General features: G+C 39.8%; 2 protein-coding genes across 4 annotated transcripts; both read left to right on the forward strand.

Annotated features, from left to right (window-relative positions):
• Window positions 1-1079: 1079 nt before the first annotated feature.
• On the forward strand, window positions 1080-7210 carry LOC117298888 (echinoidin-like). Of its 2 annotated transcripts, none has more exons than XM_033782259.1 (2): window positions 1080-1174; window positions 5245-7210. In XM_033782259.1, exons 1-2 carry the CDS (start codon window positions 1105-1107, stop codon window positions 5754-5756), a joined length of 582 nt encoding a protein of 193 aa, XP_033638150.1. In that variant the 5' UTR covers window positions 1080-1104; the 3' UTR covers window positions 5757-7210. The 2 variants fall into 2 exon arrangements, with proteins under 2 accessions (XP_033638150.1, XP_033638149.1); XM_033782258.1 differs by having other exon boundaries at window positions 1090-1147; window positions 5218-7210.
• Window positions 7211-9211: 2001 nt separating this feature from the next.
• LOC117298959 (rhomboid-related protein 4-like) lies at window positions 9212-15007 on the forward strand. Of its 2 annotated transcripts, none has more exons than XM_033782348.1 (7): window positions 9212-9312; window positions 10216-10485; window positions 11054-11225; window positions 12169-12327; window positions 12753-12998; window positions 13271-13468; window positions 14237-15007. In XM_033782348.1, the coding sequence occupies exons 2-7, from the start codon at window positions 10345-10347 to the stop codon at window positions 14455-14457; spliced, it is 1137 nt and encodes a 378-aa protein (XP_033638239.1). In that variant the 5' UTR covers window positions 9212-9312; window positions 10216-10344; the 3' UTR covers window positions 14458-15007. The 2 variants fall into 2 exon arrangements, with proteins under 2 accessions (XP_033638239.1, XP_033638240.1); XM_033782349.1 differs by lacking the exon at window positions 9212-9312 and adding an exon at window positions 9457-9772.
• Window positions 15008-16116: the final 1109 nt, after the last annotated feature.

The raw sequence follows: 16116 nt of genomic DNA on the forward strand, positions 1-16116 counted from the left end.
TTTGGGTCCCAGGTGGGCTCAAAACATCATGAAATCATTCTTGGAAATTCAAGATCATAAGATCAAGTGTTCGGTACCCTCTCCGATTCTAATTGAAACGCAGTGGGGATACCAAATGCAACAACAAGGTACCTCGGGGGATTTTGTATAGAGAAACCCCTACTTTTAGAGACACAAAGAGGAATTTACAGAAACCTACTTAAAGCCATTGGACACTTTCGGTAAACAGTATTGTCCAAAGGCCCACACTTCGTGTATCACAACTTATAATTATATATAAAATAACAAACCTGTGAAAATTTAGGCTCAATCGGTCATCGGAGTCGGGAGAAAATAACGGGAAAACCCACCCTTGTTTCTGCACGTTTCGCCGTGTCATGACATGTGTTTAAGATAATTCCGTAATTCTCGATATCGAGAATTGATAATTGTTTTAATGTTTTCTCAAAAAGTAAAGCATTCCATGGAATAATATTTCAAGGAAAGTCTTTCACCATTACCGTCTGTAAACCCTGTTTTTTTTTCTGTTCCGAAAGTGTCCAATGGCTTTAAAGGAACACGTTGCCTTGGGTCGGATGAGTTGGTCTATTAAAAGCGTTTGAAACAGTTTGTTATTAAATGCATATGGTTAGAAAGATGTTTTAAAAGTAGAATATAATGATCCACACAAGTATCACTCGAAATTGCACGGTTTTCCTTTTACGTCGCGAACTATCACGGTCGGCCATTTATGGGAGTCAAAATTTTGACTCCCATAAATGGCCGACCGTGTTAGTCGACAGGGTAAAAGGAAAACCGTGCAATTTCGAGGCATGTTACTTTGTGTGGATCATTGTATTCTACTTTTACAACATCTTTCTACCCATATGCATTTTATAATAAACGATTAAAAACGCTTGTCAAACTCGACCGATCCAAGGCAACGTGTTCCTTTAAGAGGTAACTGCTTTCGGCGAACCTTCTCTTCATTCATCAGGGAAACAAATTTGAATTCAGTCTGGTCACCGATTATAGAGGCACGTCCAGGAGGGGAAAAAATGCTTTAAAAACGGCGGAGGACAGCTGCTCAAAACCAGTATCACTGACTTTTACAAGAATATCATCATGGGCTTCTTGACCGGAATTGTCGTGCTGATGGCAGCTGTAACTTTGACTCTTGTGCGGGCCGAGGATGGTGTTGTCTGCCAACCGCTTTGGACCCGTTTCGAGAACAACTGCTACCGATTCTTCGGCCCCGCGAAGAATTGGTCAAGGGCCGAAGAACACTGCCAGGAGTTTCTTAGCCGCTACGGACAGGGACATCTCGTCTCCATCCACAGCCAAGTTGAGAACAACTTCGTACTTCAGTTGAGAGAAACCAGCATCAGCTCACCAACACAACATGTTTGGGTGGGATTACACGAAGTCAGACCAGAGGAGGTGGAGGGGGACACTGGGCCTACCGAGAGTATTCTAGTGCGAGACGTTTACGACAATGAGGCCAACATGGAGCAACATCAGCCACGGGTGACACCCACAGAGGAGGGGCCGCAGTGGACGTGGACTGACAGTACACCTTTTGACTTCAGTCAGTGGGTGCCAGGTGAACCAAGTGGCAACGGTGGAGTGGGACAGATTTTTTACAATCGTCGGCAAAAGTTCATTGGTTGGGATGACGTTGGCCCTCACTGGAATTTTCCATATATTTGCAAGATGCCCATAGCACCATAAAACGTGGTGTTGGTAAAATTATAGCTCCATGGTAAAATCCGATTTGACATGGTGCCCCTCATCAACCTAGCATGAACCCTTCTAAACTACAGCAACAACCTGTGACATGGCTTCTCGTTGTCAGAATCGCTCACCCCGCCCTTGCAGACGGCTGGAAAGAAGGTTACCACTCACGACTCTCTCGCTACAATAAAGGGAGTCAACTTAAGACTAATAACATTTCATCAATTGTGGACGGCACGAACAACGTCTACGGTTCTGCTAAGTCTGCTGCCGATAGTAACACAAGCTTCAGCTGTTGACTTTCTTTTTATATCCACCATTGACAATCTTGTTCTGACAATTTAGTTTCAAACAAAAATTATACAAAACTTATAAAGTCGCTGTCGGGCTCAATTTTCGAGGCTAAGGTCTAGGAGGGGTGCCCAAAAGATTACTATGTTTTTGTTTTGCTTTTGTAGGCCTATATTTACTGGCCATTACTTTTTGCTTTGCAATTTATGCTGTATGCCTTTAGTCTCCGTTTTACATCTTGGCACTGGACACCTTTGGTAATTGTCAAAGCTCGGTATTACAACATGATGCATAACATAACAAACCTGTGAAAATTAGGACTAATTTTTGGGTCATCGATACGACAATACAAGAGAATCGTGAAAGAAAACACAATTGTTGCACAAGTTTGTGTGCTTTCAGATGCCTAAAAGGGCTACAGGCATAAAGTCTTTTAATATTTGAGTGAGAAATTACCCATTATTTTCTTAAAAACTACATCACTTCAGAGAGAGGCGTTTCTCACAATGTTTTTTTTTACTATCATTAGCTCTCAATATTGCTCTTTTACAAAATGTAGGTTTTTATGCTAATCATTGTTTTGAGAAATTCGGATAGTGTCCAGTGTCTTTCAAATGGATAATACAGGATTGGTGCGTTTAGCTTCATTGGTAAATGTCAGCCATCAGGCAAAATGAGTCGTTTGTCGATCAAGGTAACTTTTAGATTTTGAGACATACCCCCCCCCCCCCCCCCACTCCTACTAAAACCTTTGATTCAAAAGTTGTAAAAGTAGAACTACACCAAAAAATGCAAGGGAGTAAAACTTAGAAATGGTGGTTTCAAGTCAAGTTGTTTATGGAGAATACATCGACACGTTTTGTTTCAATGCTAAAAATTGTAATCCCTGTTGATGTTATTACCAGGAACTTAAAATGCCAATAATATACAATAAAATAATTACTTATCACTCCAGAATGTTGGCCTGTTTTGGCTTGTTTCTCCATACTGATGATTTCTGTCAAACGACTAGCTTGATCGCATCACTTGTTTAAAGGCAGTGGACACTATTGGTAATTACTCAAAATAATTATTAGCATAAAACCTTATTACTTGGTAATGAGTAATGGGGAGCTGTTGATAGTATAAACATTGCGAGAAACAGCTCCCTCTGAAGTAACGTAGTTTTTCGAGAAAATTTATTTTCCACGAATTTGATTTGGAGACCTCAGAATTAGAATTTGAGGTCTCGAAATCAAGGATCTGAAAGCACACAACTTCGCACGGTGTGAGAAGGGTGTTTTTCTTTCATTATTATCTCGCAACTTCGATGACCGATTGAGCTCAAATTTTCACAGGTTTGTTATTTTATGCATATGATGAGATACAGCAAGTTAGAAGACTGGTCTTTGACAATTACCAACAGTGTCCAGTGTCTTTAAGCACCAAAATTATCACGGGTTTGTTATTTCATTCTGGTTGATGACACAAAAAAAGGAACACTGTCTGTGACTATTTTGCCAGCTCTGTGAATCCTGTATTATCTTGAATTTCTAGCCTATTATTTGTAAATCTATTGTCCCTGCATGCTCCTGCATTTTATTTTTTTTATTTTTGTATACCTTTTGCTGCAACTCAATAAAAATGCTTCTATGAATCTATAATATTGACTAAAATGCATATTTTTTATTGTTGAATACAATGTATTCGACCAGCATTATACTCCTGTACATAAATGGCTTGGCCTAGACAAGTGTGCACTTTTAGAGCTCCATAAAAACGAAGGACAGTACAATATGATTTTTGAAAATGACTGTAAGAAAGTTTTGTATTTTACAAAGGAGGTGTTTAAAGCACTGGACACCTTTGGTATTGTTAAAGACCAGCATTCTCACTTGGAGTGTATCCCAATGCATAAAATAACAAGGCTGTGCAAAGTTTGGGCTCAATCGGTCATCGAAGCTGCAAGCCGGACAATGAAAGAAAAACATCCTTTTCGCATTTCTCTGTGTGCTTTCAGATGTACAATAATGGGCTTCAGCTGTAGGCTTTTATTATTTAAGTGAGAATTTACCTCTTTCTCAAAAAATTTACTTACTTCAGAGGGAGCCGTTTCTCACAATGTTTTCTATAGTATTAAACAGCTCTCAAATTTTTATGCCAACCATTACTTCGAGTTATTACAAATAGAGTCCCTGCGTGCCTTTAATACCAGAACAGGCGGTTTCATCGACATGATGATAATTTGACCCCAGGTGAGGAGGACTCAAAACATCATGTTTTTTAAATCATTCTTGTAAATTCAAGATCAGGATCATACCCATTAATTGGTGTCCTCCCTGATTCTAAGTGACACGCAGTGGTACCAAAAAGCATGTTCTGTAAATTACCGTCTGTGACTCTTAAAGGCAGTGTACACTATTGGTAATAGTGTAATAGCTCTAATGAATCCAACCGTATAATGTAGTGGCAAATAAAATGAACCTTACCTTACCTTACCCTACCAAATTCACCATCAGGCACCTCGGTGGAAGTTGTTTAGAGGAGCCTCTAAGTGGACATTATTGGTAATTACTCAAAATAATTATTAGCATAAAACCTTACTTGGTAACGAGTAATGGAGAGAGGTTGATAGTATAAAACATTTTGAGTAACGGCTCCCTCTGAAGTAATAGTTTTTGAGTAAGGTAATTTCCCATGAATTTGATTTCGAGACCTCAGATTTAGAATTTGAGGTATCGAAATCAAGCATCTGAAAGCACATGGCTTGCACAACTTCGTGTGACAAGGGTATTTTTTCGTTCATATTATATCTCGCAACTTCGACAACCGATTGAACTCAAATGCTCACAGGTTTGTTATTTTATGCATATGTTGAGATACACCAAGTGAGAGGACTGGTCTTTGACAATTACCAATAGTGTACACTGCCTTTAAGAGTCACAGACGAAAATAAGTTTGCAGAACATGATTTTGGGGGTAACTGCTTTCGGTGAACCTTCCCTTCAATCATCAGGGAAAACATTCAGACGCTCTTTAAATGTATTACTATTAATCGTTAACTTCACTATAAGGAAAATCGGTCTGGTCACTGATTATAGAGGCACGCCCACAGGAGGGAAAAATGCTTTAAAAACGGCGGAGGACAGCTACCCATAACCAGTATCACTGACTTTTACAAGAATATCATCATGGGCTTCTTGACCGGAATTGTCGTGCTGATGGCAGCTGTAACTTTGACTCTTGTGCGGGCCGAGGATGGTGTTTGCTGCCCATCTTATTGGACTCAATTCGAGAACAACTGCTACCGATTCATCGGCCCCAAGAAGACGTGGCCAATGGCGGAAATACACTGCAATGAATACTATATCAGCAAGGGAAAGGGACATCTCGTCTCTATACACACCGAAAAGGAGAACAACTTCGTACTTAAGTTAAGAGAAACCAGCATCAGCTCAGAAACACAAAACATGTGGTTGGGACTTCAAAAGTCCAACTTCGACGAGAAGAAGCATGATAGTAAGGAGAGTATCCTAGTGCGAGACGTTTTCGACAATGAGGCCAAAAAAGAGCATCCACGGGTTACACCCACGAAGTGGACTTGGACTGACGGTTCACCATTGGACTTCAGTAACTGGTACCAAGGTGAGCCAAATGGCAGCGGTACAGTGGGGCAGATTTGGTACAAGGATAAGTGGTTGGCCCCTCGTTGGGATGACACCGAGCCTGACTGGAATCTTCCATTTATCTGCAAGATGCCGGCAGCGCCATAATGTGGTATTGGTAAAAATCCGAGTTGACATGGTTCCCCTCATCAACCAAGCATGAACCCTCCCAAACTATACATCATCAGCCTGTTGACAATATCCTATTACACATGACTGGCTTCTCGTGTTCGAAATCGCTCACTATACGCCTTTGCAGACGGCTTGTAAGAAGGTCATCCACCAGTGACTCTCTTGCTACAACAAAGGGAGTCAACTTCAGACTAAAAACATTTCATCATTGTGGACGGCACGAACAACGTTTACGGTTCTGCTCAATCTGTTGCCGATTGTTCAAGTTATTCAACACAAAAAGCTTCGGCTGTTGACTTATTTTGGATATCCACCATTGACAATCTTGTTCGGACAACTTAGTTTCCAAATTATACAATACTTATAAAGTCACCTCTGAAAGTTTTAGCTGTTGGGCTCATTTTTCGAGGCTAGGTCTTAGGGGTTCCCAAAATGATTACTGTTTTTGTTTTGTCTTTGTAGGCTTAGCCTACGTTATACTGGCCATAATTTACTTTTTGCTTTGCGATTTATGCTGTATGCATTTAGTCTCCGTTTACTTTATGATAAAGGCACTGGACACCGTTGGTAACATTTTCATCCTCATTTGTTGTATTCCGGCTTGTGCATAAAATAACAAAATCTGTGAAAAAATGGGACGATTTTTTGGTCATCGAAGTTACAAGAGAGTGAACGAGAACATCCTTGATTTGTGTGCTTTCAGATGCTTCAGAGGCCTAGCCTAGAGTCTTTGAATATTCTGATTGGAAAATGTATCTATTATTTCCTCAAAAACTACTTCAGAGAGAGAGAGACAGACGTTTCTCATTATGTTTAATACTATCAACAAGTCTCCAATGCTCGTTACCAAGTAAGTTTTTTAATGCAATGTCCAATAGTGTCCAGTGCCTTTAAAATGGATAATACAGGATTGGTGCGTTAGCACCATTGGTGATGCCATCACGCAAAATGAGTCATTTGTCGATCAAGGTATGTTCATATTTTGAGACATCTTAAAAAATTAGCACAATACTTTATGCTAAAAACCCATGCATGCGTAAACCACCTTGATTCAAAAGTTGTGAAAGTAGAACTACACACCAAGAAATGCAAGAGAGTAAAACTTAGAGAAGGAGATTTCAAGTTGAGTTGTTTACGGAAAACACATCGGCACGTTCTGTTTCAATGCTAAAATTGTAATCCCTGTTGATGTTATAACCATGAAGGAAAATGCCAATAATATCAAATAAAATAATATTGCTTAAAGATCACTCCAGAATGTTGGCCTGTTTTGGCTTGTTTCTACATACTGATGGTTTCTGTCAAACGACTAGCTTGATCGCATCACTTGTTTAATTTTAGTCTTAAAGCTTCTTATACATACTGATTGTATGAAGTTCATTTTGTGAAATAATATTTTTTCTTAACAAAAATGTATAGCTTAAAACCTACAAAAAACATAATGGCTGATCTTGTCATTGTACAATGGCACATCGATTTAAAGGCACTGGACACCTTTGTTATAGTATTGTCAAAGACCATGTCTTCCCTCTTGGTGTAAGCCCTATATCCCAACGTGCATAAAATAACAAACATGTGAAAATTTGAACTCAATATTGGTCATCAAAAAATAAAATGCGAGAGAATGATGGAAGAAAAACACGCTTGTCGCACAAGACGCCTTGAACTCGAGACCTCAGTTGAGATCTTGAATTCAATTCAAATTATTTTAGTGAGAAATTATTTCTTTCTCACAAACTACGTTAGGCCTGCTTCAGAGGGAGTCGTTTCTCACAATGTTTTGTACTATCACGCAACAGCTCTCCACTGCTCGTTACCGAGTAAGTAAGCTAATTGAGTATTATTACCAACAGTGTCCAGTGCCTTTAAATCCCAAAATAATCACAGGTTTGTTTACTCCATTCTGATTGAGGACACAAAACATGAACACCGCCTGTGACTTTGTCAGCTCTGTACATCCTGTATTATCTTGAGTAGCCTATTTTGTAATTTTTCAGTGCCCCTGCATGCTCCAATGTATTTGTTTGGTCTATTTTTTATACCGTTTGTTGCAACTCATTAAAAATGCTTTATGAATCTATAATTGTGACTCCAATGCATATAACTTTTAATGTTTTGTATACAATGTCGGCATATAACTCAAGCATTAGTCAAATGCACATAAATGGCTTGACCCCTGACAAAAATTGCATTAAAAATAAATTTCGGCAAAATTTCTGTTGACACCCTCAAACAACATATTATTATATAACGAACATTTTGAAAAAGGGAAGTAGGGCAAATGCATAATTATTTGCATGAATTACAAATGGCCGATTTTTGCCTCTGATTTTCACTCCAAAAACAAAAAATATGGACCAGCGACTTGTTCCCAATATTGACACCGGCAACATGGCGCCCATGTGAATAATTATCATACACTTTCAAAACCCCGGGTTAGAATTAACGTGGATCCAGATTTTTACATGACAATGAGCCCGATTTCATAAAGCCTGTAAGAGCACACCAAAAATTTGCTTGGCATGACATTTCTTCATTGATAAAAACAGGATTACCAGCATCAGAGTCCAGCATTCTCCAGAAGACGATCAGAGCATACTGATCGAAACGTCGAGTTAATCCAACGGTTCTTTTCAGAACCACCCCAACTCATTTAGAGATTGTTATTACATGGTGTTACCGCAAACTCTTCAGGATTACCAACCAAATTGCCACGTGATTTTCAGGTGTAGCAAACAACGGCTGAATACCAGTACATCAAGCAATATGCAACAAATTGAAATTTTGGTTGATAATCCTGTTTTTATCAAGGAAGAAATTTCATGCTAAGCAATTTTTTTGTGCTTACAGGTTTTATAAAAATGGGCCTCGATGTATGTGACGGGTGAAATTCACCCCTCCCCCACCCCCATCCCCAGAGATTATGTACCCCGTCGTATGGCGACTTACACTATGGGTGCGTTCGTTTAGCTTCCCTGGGTCGACCCCGGTGTGTGTGGCTGGTTTTTTTCCCAAGACGAACGTGGGTAATTATCTGCACACGTTTGTCCTGGAAAAAATCACGCCACACACCGGGGTCGACCCAGGGAAGCTAACGAACGCACCCAATATCTTTTGATCATCGGCGGGCGTTTGAAACACACCGCGGGCCGGGTGATGTGTTTATTTTGGCGGGAGACTAACTCGACGGGCCTTTATTTATGGACTCCCCGTATCAAATTGAGCTGAGGATCAAAGTTCAAGAGTCAATGAATATTTTCCTTTGAATATTTTATTGTTATTGAAAAACTGTGAGACTTCGTGCCTTTTTGAATATTTTGAATTTTGTTTGCACTGTTCATGTACGCCTATGTTATGGGAGCATTGTTTTTCTAGTGGGGTTGAGTTGGTATAGCGCCCTCTCTTGGTAGTTAAATACGGAAGCAGTCAGTCGCTGCTGAAAATGTAAATAGACCCTTCTAAATACTACTCTCGCAGTGGTCCACGTCTTTATTTTGGTTTTCTTCCGTCATTTGTATCCTTCATGCAACATGTAAGTTGAGTTAATACATACCCTTCGTATCAGCAAGATATAAATAATATAGATAGGTCTCCTGCTTACGTTTGCGCTAAAAATAAATAAGGACACGTGTATTTAAAATTTAGGTTTGTAAAAATGATGCAATGTTAAAAATGCAACCAAGCCAATGGCAATACAAATACTAGGCCCTACTACAACGAACACAGTTCTTTTAAAAATACATATCGCCCACACCACCACCATAGAGAGAAAGGACTCTATGGCACACACCCTGAGGCACGAGTGTACTACACGGGTGCCACTACCTTCTACATTGCTCCATGCTTCTACTACCTCCTCCAGCTCAATGCTATTATAGTATTACACAGACGTCATAAAAATTGTTTCTCTTTTATAAAACCTGGGTAGGCCTACGTTGTGCTATTTTGGAGAAGAGTTACTGAACTGAATACTTTTATTAAACCACAAAAAGGTAAGCTATCACAACACTATTTATGACTTTTGTATGTGGCAAAAACGAACAAAATGTTACAAAATATTTATAAAAGGACGTGTGTGGCATGGTCACCGTGTGGGTGCACGTGGACTGGGAAAATAATAATGGTTTAGACCTACGGCAACTGGGGCTCTGAACTCATTTTTTTGAAAAAATTTTTTTGACATTTTATTTAATAGGCCCTGCAGTAGTACGATAACGTAACCCTGGAGGCGAGTAACGTTATCGCAACTAGCTGTACAGAGCCCTAAAGAGCCCTATAGTACTAGCTCCACAACTAGCCCTACAAAACCCCAGTTGCCAGGTCTAGTAATAAATGCTAAATTTTCCCCGATTTATGTGTAATTTTTAGTAAAATGTAATTATGTTTTCAAAAGGATAACTTTTGCTAATGATATAAATAAATTTGATTGTTTCAGAAATAAGGAAATTGATTGTTGCATATCTTCTGCCGGTCATTTCTTTGCTGTGTGGGTGTGGAAAGCCTAAACTAAAACCAGTCTGCTGAGTGTTACATCATCAAATCTGCCTCTACCTCCTGTGAAGCGATGTTTCGTAATCGTGGAAGACGACGTACCGAAGGACTTGGTCTCCTGCTACTGGCTGGGCAGCTGATGCGAGTCGGGTTGGATCGTATACCACCGACCACGCTTGGCACCATTGCTATAAATGTTGCCATTTATTTAAAGGTATGTAGTTTAAAAGGGTTTTGGTACCGTAACCTTGGGTGCATTTCGGCAGTCGTAACCAATAAAGCCCGGTTCATACTTCCTGCGAATGCGAATGCGAAGCGAATCTTGACGTCACGACTTCGCAACGAACAATTCGCAGCAGTTGAACTCTGCTCTACTCCCTTGCGAATAATCGCTGCGAAAGGAGGGAGTGACGTCAAATTCTTGTCAAACTCGCTTCGCATTCACATTCGCAGGAAGTATGAACCGGGCTTAACTGTTTTGGGTCACTGGCCAGTGGTTAACCGATGGCACGCTCAACCGAAACAGTTATTGGTTACGACCGCCAAAACGCACCCCTTTTTGTAGATCATGTTTTTGAAGTGCATGATGGTCTAGCTGGCGATCAAGTTTAATCACTAGCTAGACCAGCATGCACCTCATTCAACAGTTAGTGTTTGCGCAATGGGTATTTGCAAAAAGGTCAATTATTAGCAGATTTTCAAATTTGAACTAATTTAGTTCCCATTTTTTTCTCTCCCTTTTTGAATGATAATAATTTAGTAAATAATTTGTTGTCTCCAAGGTCCTGAATCCATACATAAAGATGTACCTGCGTAATCCGGGAATAAGGAATGTTTGTGTGAGCACGTATAGCGTCTGGTACCAAGGGGACTGGACTAGACTGGCCCTAGCGGCCTGGTTCCACCTGGACGACTGGCACCTCTATTACAACATGGTGTCGTTTCTTTGGAAAGGTAACAATCCTAGACTTCATCTTAACCCTTCTACTATGTGACCTTTCAATATCTTAAATTTTTGTTTTGAATGATAGATAGGTTATGCAAGATTGCAATATGATATCATGTAGTGAGTGCATCTACACAATACATTTATAATTAACCCTCCTACTGACTGACCATTAAATGATTGGTAGATAAAGTAATCCAGCCTGGAAAATGATATCACATGGTCAATGCATCTATGCAGTACACAGTCAACCCTCCTACTGTCTGACCATTCATTATCATCCCATTTTAGTTTTGAGTCTTCTTTTGAGTTTCACACTGTGCCAGCCTGCAATATGATATCATGAGGTGAATGCATCTACGCAGTACACAGTCAACCCTCCTACTGTGTGGCTGTTCAATATCATCCACTGTGGTTTTGAATGACTTATAAACTATACTAGCCTGTAATATGATATCAAGTGGTGAATGCATCTACACAGTACACGGTCAACCCTCCTACTGTGTGGCTGTTCAATATCATCCACTGTGGTTTTGAATGACTTATAAACTATACTAGCCTGCAATATGATATCATGAGGTGAATGCATCTACGCAGTGCAGTACACAGTCAACCCTCCTACTGTGTGGCTGTTCAATATCATCCACTGTGGTTTTGAATGATTTATAAACTATACTAGCCTGCAATATGATATCATGAGGTGAATGCATCTACGCAGTACACAGTCAACCCTCCTACTGTGTGGCTGTTCAATATCATCCACTGTGGTTTTGAATGACTTATAAACTATACTAGCCTGCAATATGATATCATGAGGTGAATGCATCTACGCAGTATACAGTCAACCCTCCTACTGTCTGACCAATAACATCCACCACTTCAACTAGCCCTGCTGAACAATGTAACTGTCCATAGTGCTCGTTATTAATTCGCTGTTGTATTCGTGCCTAGGTATATCTCTTGAGAGACGGTTTGGGACGCTATACTTTGCCTATCTGATTGCCGTGTTCTCGCTTCTGACTAACGCCACGATGGTTGGACTGAACTTTGCCCTTGCCGAGGCCTTGGAAGATGAATCGTATGTAGTCTCGTGTGCAGCTGGCTTTTCAGGTAAATTCATACTTTTTTTCTTGCCTACTTTTTTAAACATCAAGTATTAAATACAAGTGGACACCTTTGGTAATTGTCAAAGACCAGTCTTATCTCAAAATATGCTAAAAATAACAAACCCTTGAAAATTTGAACTCAATTGGTTGTCGAAGTTGCGAGATAATAATGGAAGAAAGACACCCTTGTCACACAAAGTTGTGTGCTTGCAGATGCTTGATTTTAGAAAATCAAATTCGTGGAAAATTACTTCCTTACGAAAACTACATTACTTCAGAGGAGTCGTTTCTCACAATGTTTTATTCTATCAACAACTTCCCATTACTCGGTATCAAGTAAGGTTTTATGCTTATAATTATTTTGAGTCATTACCAATAGTGTCCACTGCTTTTACTCTCTTCAATGTGATTGTTTGCGTTTAACCTCAGGTGTGATATTTGCGCTGAAGGTCCTAACAACCCACTACACCCCCGCTGGTACCCAGTATGTCATTGGGATGTTCCCAGTGCCCTCTCGCTACGCCTGCTGGGCTGAGCTGGTACTCATCCAGCTCCTGATACCCCGTGCCTCATTCACAGGACACCTGGCTGGGATCCTGGTCGGTTTAGCATTCGTCAAAGGACCACTGAAGGATGTTCTAGATATACTCCCAGCAATGCTGTCCTCAAGACCAGGTGAGGGTTTCTTAGCTTACCTTACCGAATCGGTGCTCTGCTTACCGTAAGCACAGAATCAGCACTAACGGAAGCAGGGAATTCTGTGCTTGGAGCAAGCCTATTTCACGGGTTAGCGGCGAATTTTGGCTTCTGTGCGTGCATACTCAGCGTTACTAGGCATTGTATGCTTACAAGGCTAGTGCAGAAATTCGGTGCTGCCAGAAACGGGGAATCGTTTTATAAACCACTAATTATTTGACTGAATCTTCCTTCATCCACACCCCTGACAGGATTTCAGGGTGCAGGAACAACTGGTCGAAGGTCGTACACCTACACATCACAGACTACAGGGGGCAGAACGACGGGCGCGGGAACGTCAGGCCAAAGACCCCCTTATGACTCCTCTGGGATGCCGGGTCAGAGACATGCTGCAGGGATGAACGAAGAAGAGCAAATGCAGGAAGCTATCAGAGCTAGCCTTCGTCAGGGTCAGTTAGTAATAACAATAATTAATAATAGAAATAATAATAAAGTTATTTATCACGCGCAAAAACATTTGCTCAAGTCGCTTGAACAAGAAGAAAAACTATTAAAAATAGTGGTTATTATGGTGGCGACATCGACATTGGATGTTGGATTTTTACAAAATTCAGTGAAAGGGTTTTATTTTACACTGTTAAAATTATTCTAGGGTCATGCCATTATTTATTTTTTGCATGTTAGAGATTCGTAATTTTCCCTGTACTTCCATAAGAACTCTACTGGAAAAACGAGTGGATCACAAAACTGAATTTAACCTTGGAGCCTGTCTTTAATGTATAGAACTAGATTGTTAACTGTAAGTTTCTGTCATGAATACTTTTGTCATTGCTCAATTATCTTTGCCTGTTGAACTTTTTAAACCAGACTTTTTATTCCCAAAGCTTTTCATCGAACTCTTTGATTAAAATGGACTCTTTTGCTTTTCATCGAACTCTTTGATTAAAATGGACTCTTTTGTTAAAGGGGGCAGAAGGGTAGATCTGCCTGAACTGTTACAAAGATTAAAGCAAAAGTAACAATTTTGTGCTTTCTCTTTCCAATTTGTTTTCTTTTTGCTGTGCTGGAATTTTACCCACTGTTCTGCCCAAATTTTTGATTGGGGGGGGGGAGCAAGTTGCCCCCCGCCTGTTAAACAAGTTATTACCTTTTTACAAATTAATTTTCCAAACAAAATTAGCACTTAACTCGGATTTTTGTTTTATTTTCTTCAACAGGCAACAGTAGACCCTCCAGGCCTCAATATTCAGAAAACAGCAGTCCCTCGTCTGCGACAGCCAGGCCCAGCGCACCTCCTTACGAGGACCAGCAGAACGGCTCTCGGCTTTACCCAAACCTTAATGAATTTACACAGCAACAAGGTCAAGGGTCACAGGGATCGCGACACGTTGACGAAGACGAGTTACGACGGAGGCGGTTGCAGAGATTCGATCGATAGAGGGAGCTGTTTACAGATAGAGACTTGTTGTATATAAAGTAACAGTTTTTTTTTATAAATTGTAAAAATAGTATTTACTTTACAAAGCTTACAATTTTAGGGGGAAAACGCCATGCATGAAGCCGCGTTTTCTCAAATTTGCTCCACAAACCTGGAATGCACTCACTATCTCCATTAGAAACTCTGACTCTTTATGCAAGTTCCATTTGCGCTGCATTATTGATGTAGTGTTATATAAATGCCTTTTGCAGGCAGGAAATGTGATCTTTGGAAGAAAGTATGAACATATTGTTCTAGCACAGGGGCTGACCTATACACCTCTCTTAATATTTATTCATGAGGTATGTCACAATGCTAACCCAAAACGAGGCGATGGGCGCAGCCACTGTCATAGCCTCATTTTGGGTAAGAATTATGATGTAATGCATAAATATTAAGAGAGGCGTATAGTCTGAATACTTGTTCATATTGTTTTGACTTTAAAGGCATTGGACACTATTATAAACATATTGACTGGCAATGAGGTAACTAGTGTACGTCTATTCCCCCGAGGGACTTTGAGTGACCAGAAGAGGGACCTATTTCCAGAGGCCGAAGGCCGAGGGAAATAAGCCTCTCTTCTGGTCACTCATAGGCCCGAGACACTTGTTACCGAATTATGCCAGTTAGTATGTGTTGTATAACACAGCTCGGTCTTAATTGTCAAATAAGAACAGAAAGGAAGTTTTGTAGTTGCTGTTCACGGTTCAAGTCAAGAGAGGGTGCTGTAACCGGGCACTATTTTCAAAGACTAGTGCCCGCTCGGGTACTAGTTCCCGCAAAGCACGCGCTCGCGAGCATTAGACTATATTAGTTCATTCCATGTGACCGTCTTTCAGCCAACCAGAATACAGAACAAGCAAGAGATGTGTTATAATGATAGTTACTCAAAATAATTGTTAGCATAAAAACTAACTTGGTAACAAGCAATGGAGAGCTGTTTATAGTTTGAAACATTGTGAGAATCCAAGTGGGAAGACTGGTCTTTGACAATTACCAAAGGTGTCCCGTGCCTTCAATAGACTTTTTCAGGTTATTTAATAACAGTTTTTCTGATATTAGTTTTTATGATCAGAAAAATTCGGAAATCGGACTGAAATAGGAAAAATATTTTACCTGGGTATGTATAATGTATATAGAGTTTTCCAAATACTATTTTACATTCTGCTATAATAGCTATTTCTTTCAAATTCAGGAGATTTATTTAAGCTATTCATTCATTCAAGCTCGTGTAGGAACAAATTCCATGTTATGTTTGAGTGTATTTTTTAAAATAAAGCCACATCAAGAGAATGCAATTATATAGATTTGTTGTTGTTTTCAATTATTTGTGTATCCTTCTAGTGAAAAGCTTTCCAGGTGCTTTGAATCGAAACCCCCCACAAAAAAAATTAAGAAAAAGAGAGAAAAGAAAGAAAGATGGATGTATCAACTCATGTAATTGTTTGCGGTAACACCATGTTATAACTATCTCTAAATGAGTTGGTTTAACTCTGCAAAGTTAAACCATCGGTTCTTTTCAGAACCACCCCAACTCATTTAGAGATAGTTATTACATGGTGTTACCGCAAACTCTTCTATATCTTATTTCCACCATGCAAAGTTCAAATCTTACTTATT

Source organism: Asterias rubens, chromosome 13 (genome assembly GCF_902459465.1).
Source record: "Asterias rubens chromosome 13, eAstRub1.3, whole genome shotgun sequence".
NCBI classification, from domain to species: domain Eukaryota; kingdom Metazoa; phylum Echinodermata; class Asteroidea; order Forcipulatida; family Asteriidae; genus Asterias; species Asterias rubens.

What these genes read in the sequence shown, in the direction of transcription:
- LOC117298888 (XM_033782259.1), top strand. Translation starts at nt 1,105, where the DNA reads ATGGGCTTCTTGACCGGAATTGTCGTGCTGATGGCAGCTGTAACTTTG. An exon ending in TCTTGTGCGGGCCGAGGATG is followed by an intron (nt 1,175 to 5,244) that starts GTGTTGTCTGCC and finishes GGGCCGAGGATG; the next exon opens with GTGTTTGCTGCCCATCTTAT.
- LOC117298959 (XM_033782348.1), top strand. Translation starts at nt 10,345, where the DNA reads ATGTTTCGTAATCGTGGAAGACGACGTACCGAAGGACTTGGTCTCCTG. An exon ending in ATGTTGCCATTTATTTAAAG is followed by an intron (nt 10,486 to 11,053) that starts GTATGTAGTTTA and finishes GTTGTCTCCAAG; the next exon opens with GTCCTGAATCCATACATAAA. An exon ending in GGTGTCGTTTCTTTGGAAAG is followed by an intron (nt 11,226 to 12,168) that starts GTAACAATCCTA and finishes ATTCGTGCCTAG; the next exon opens with GTATATCTCTTGAGAGACGG.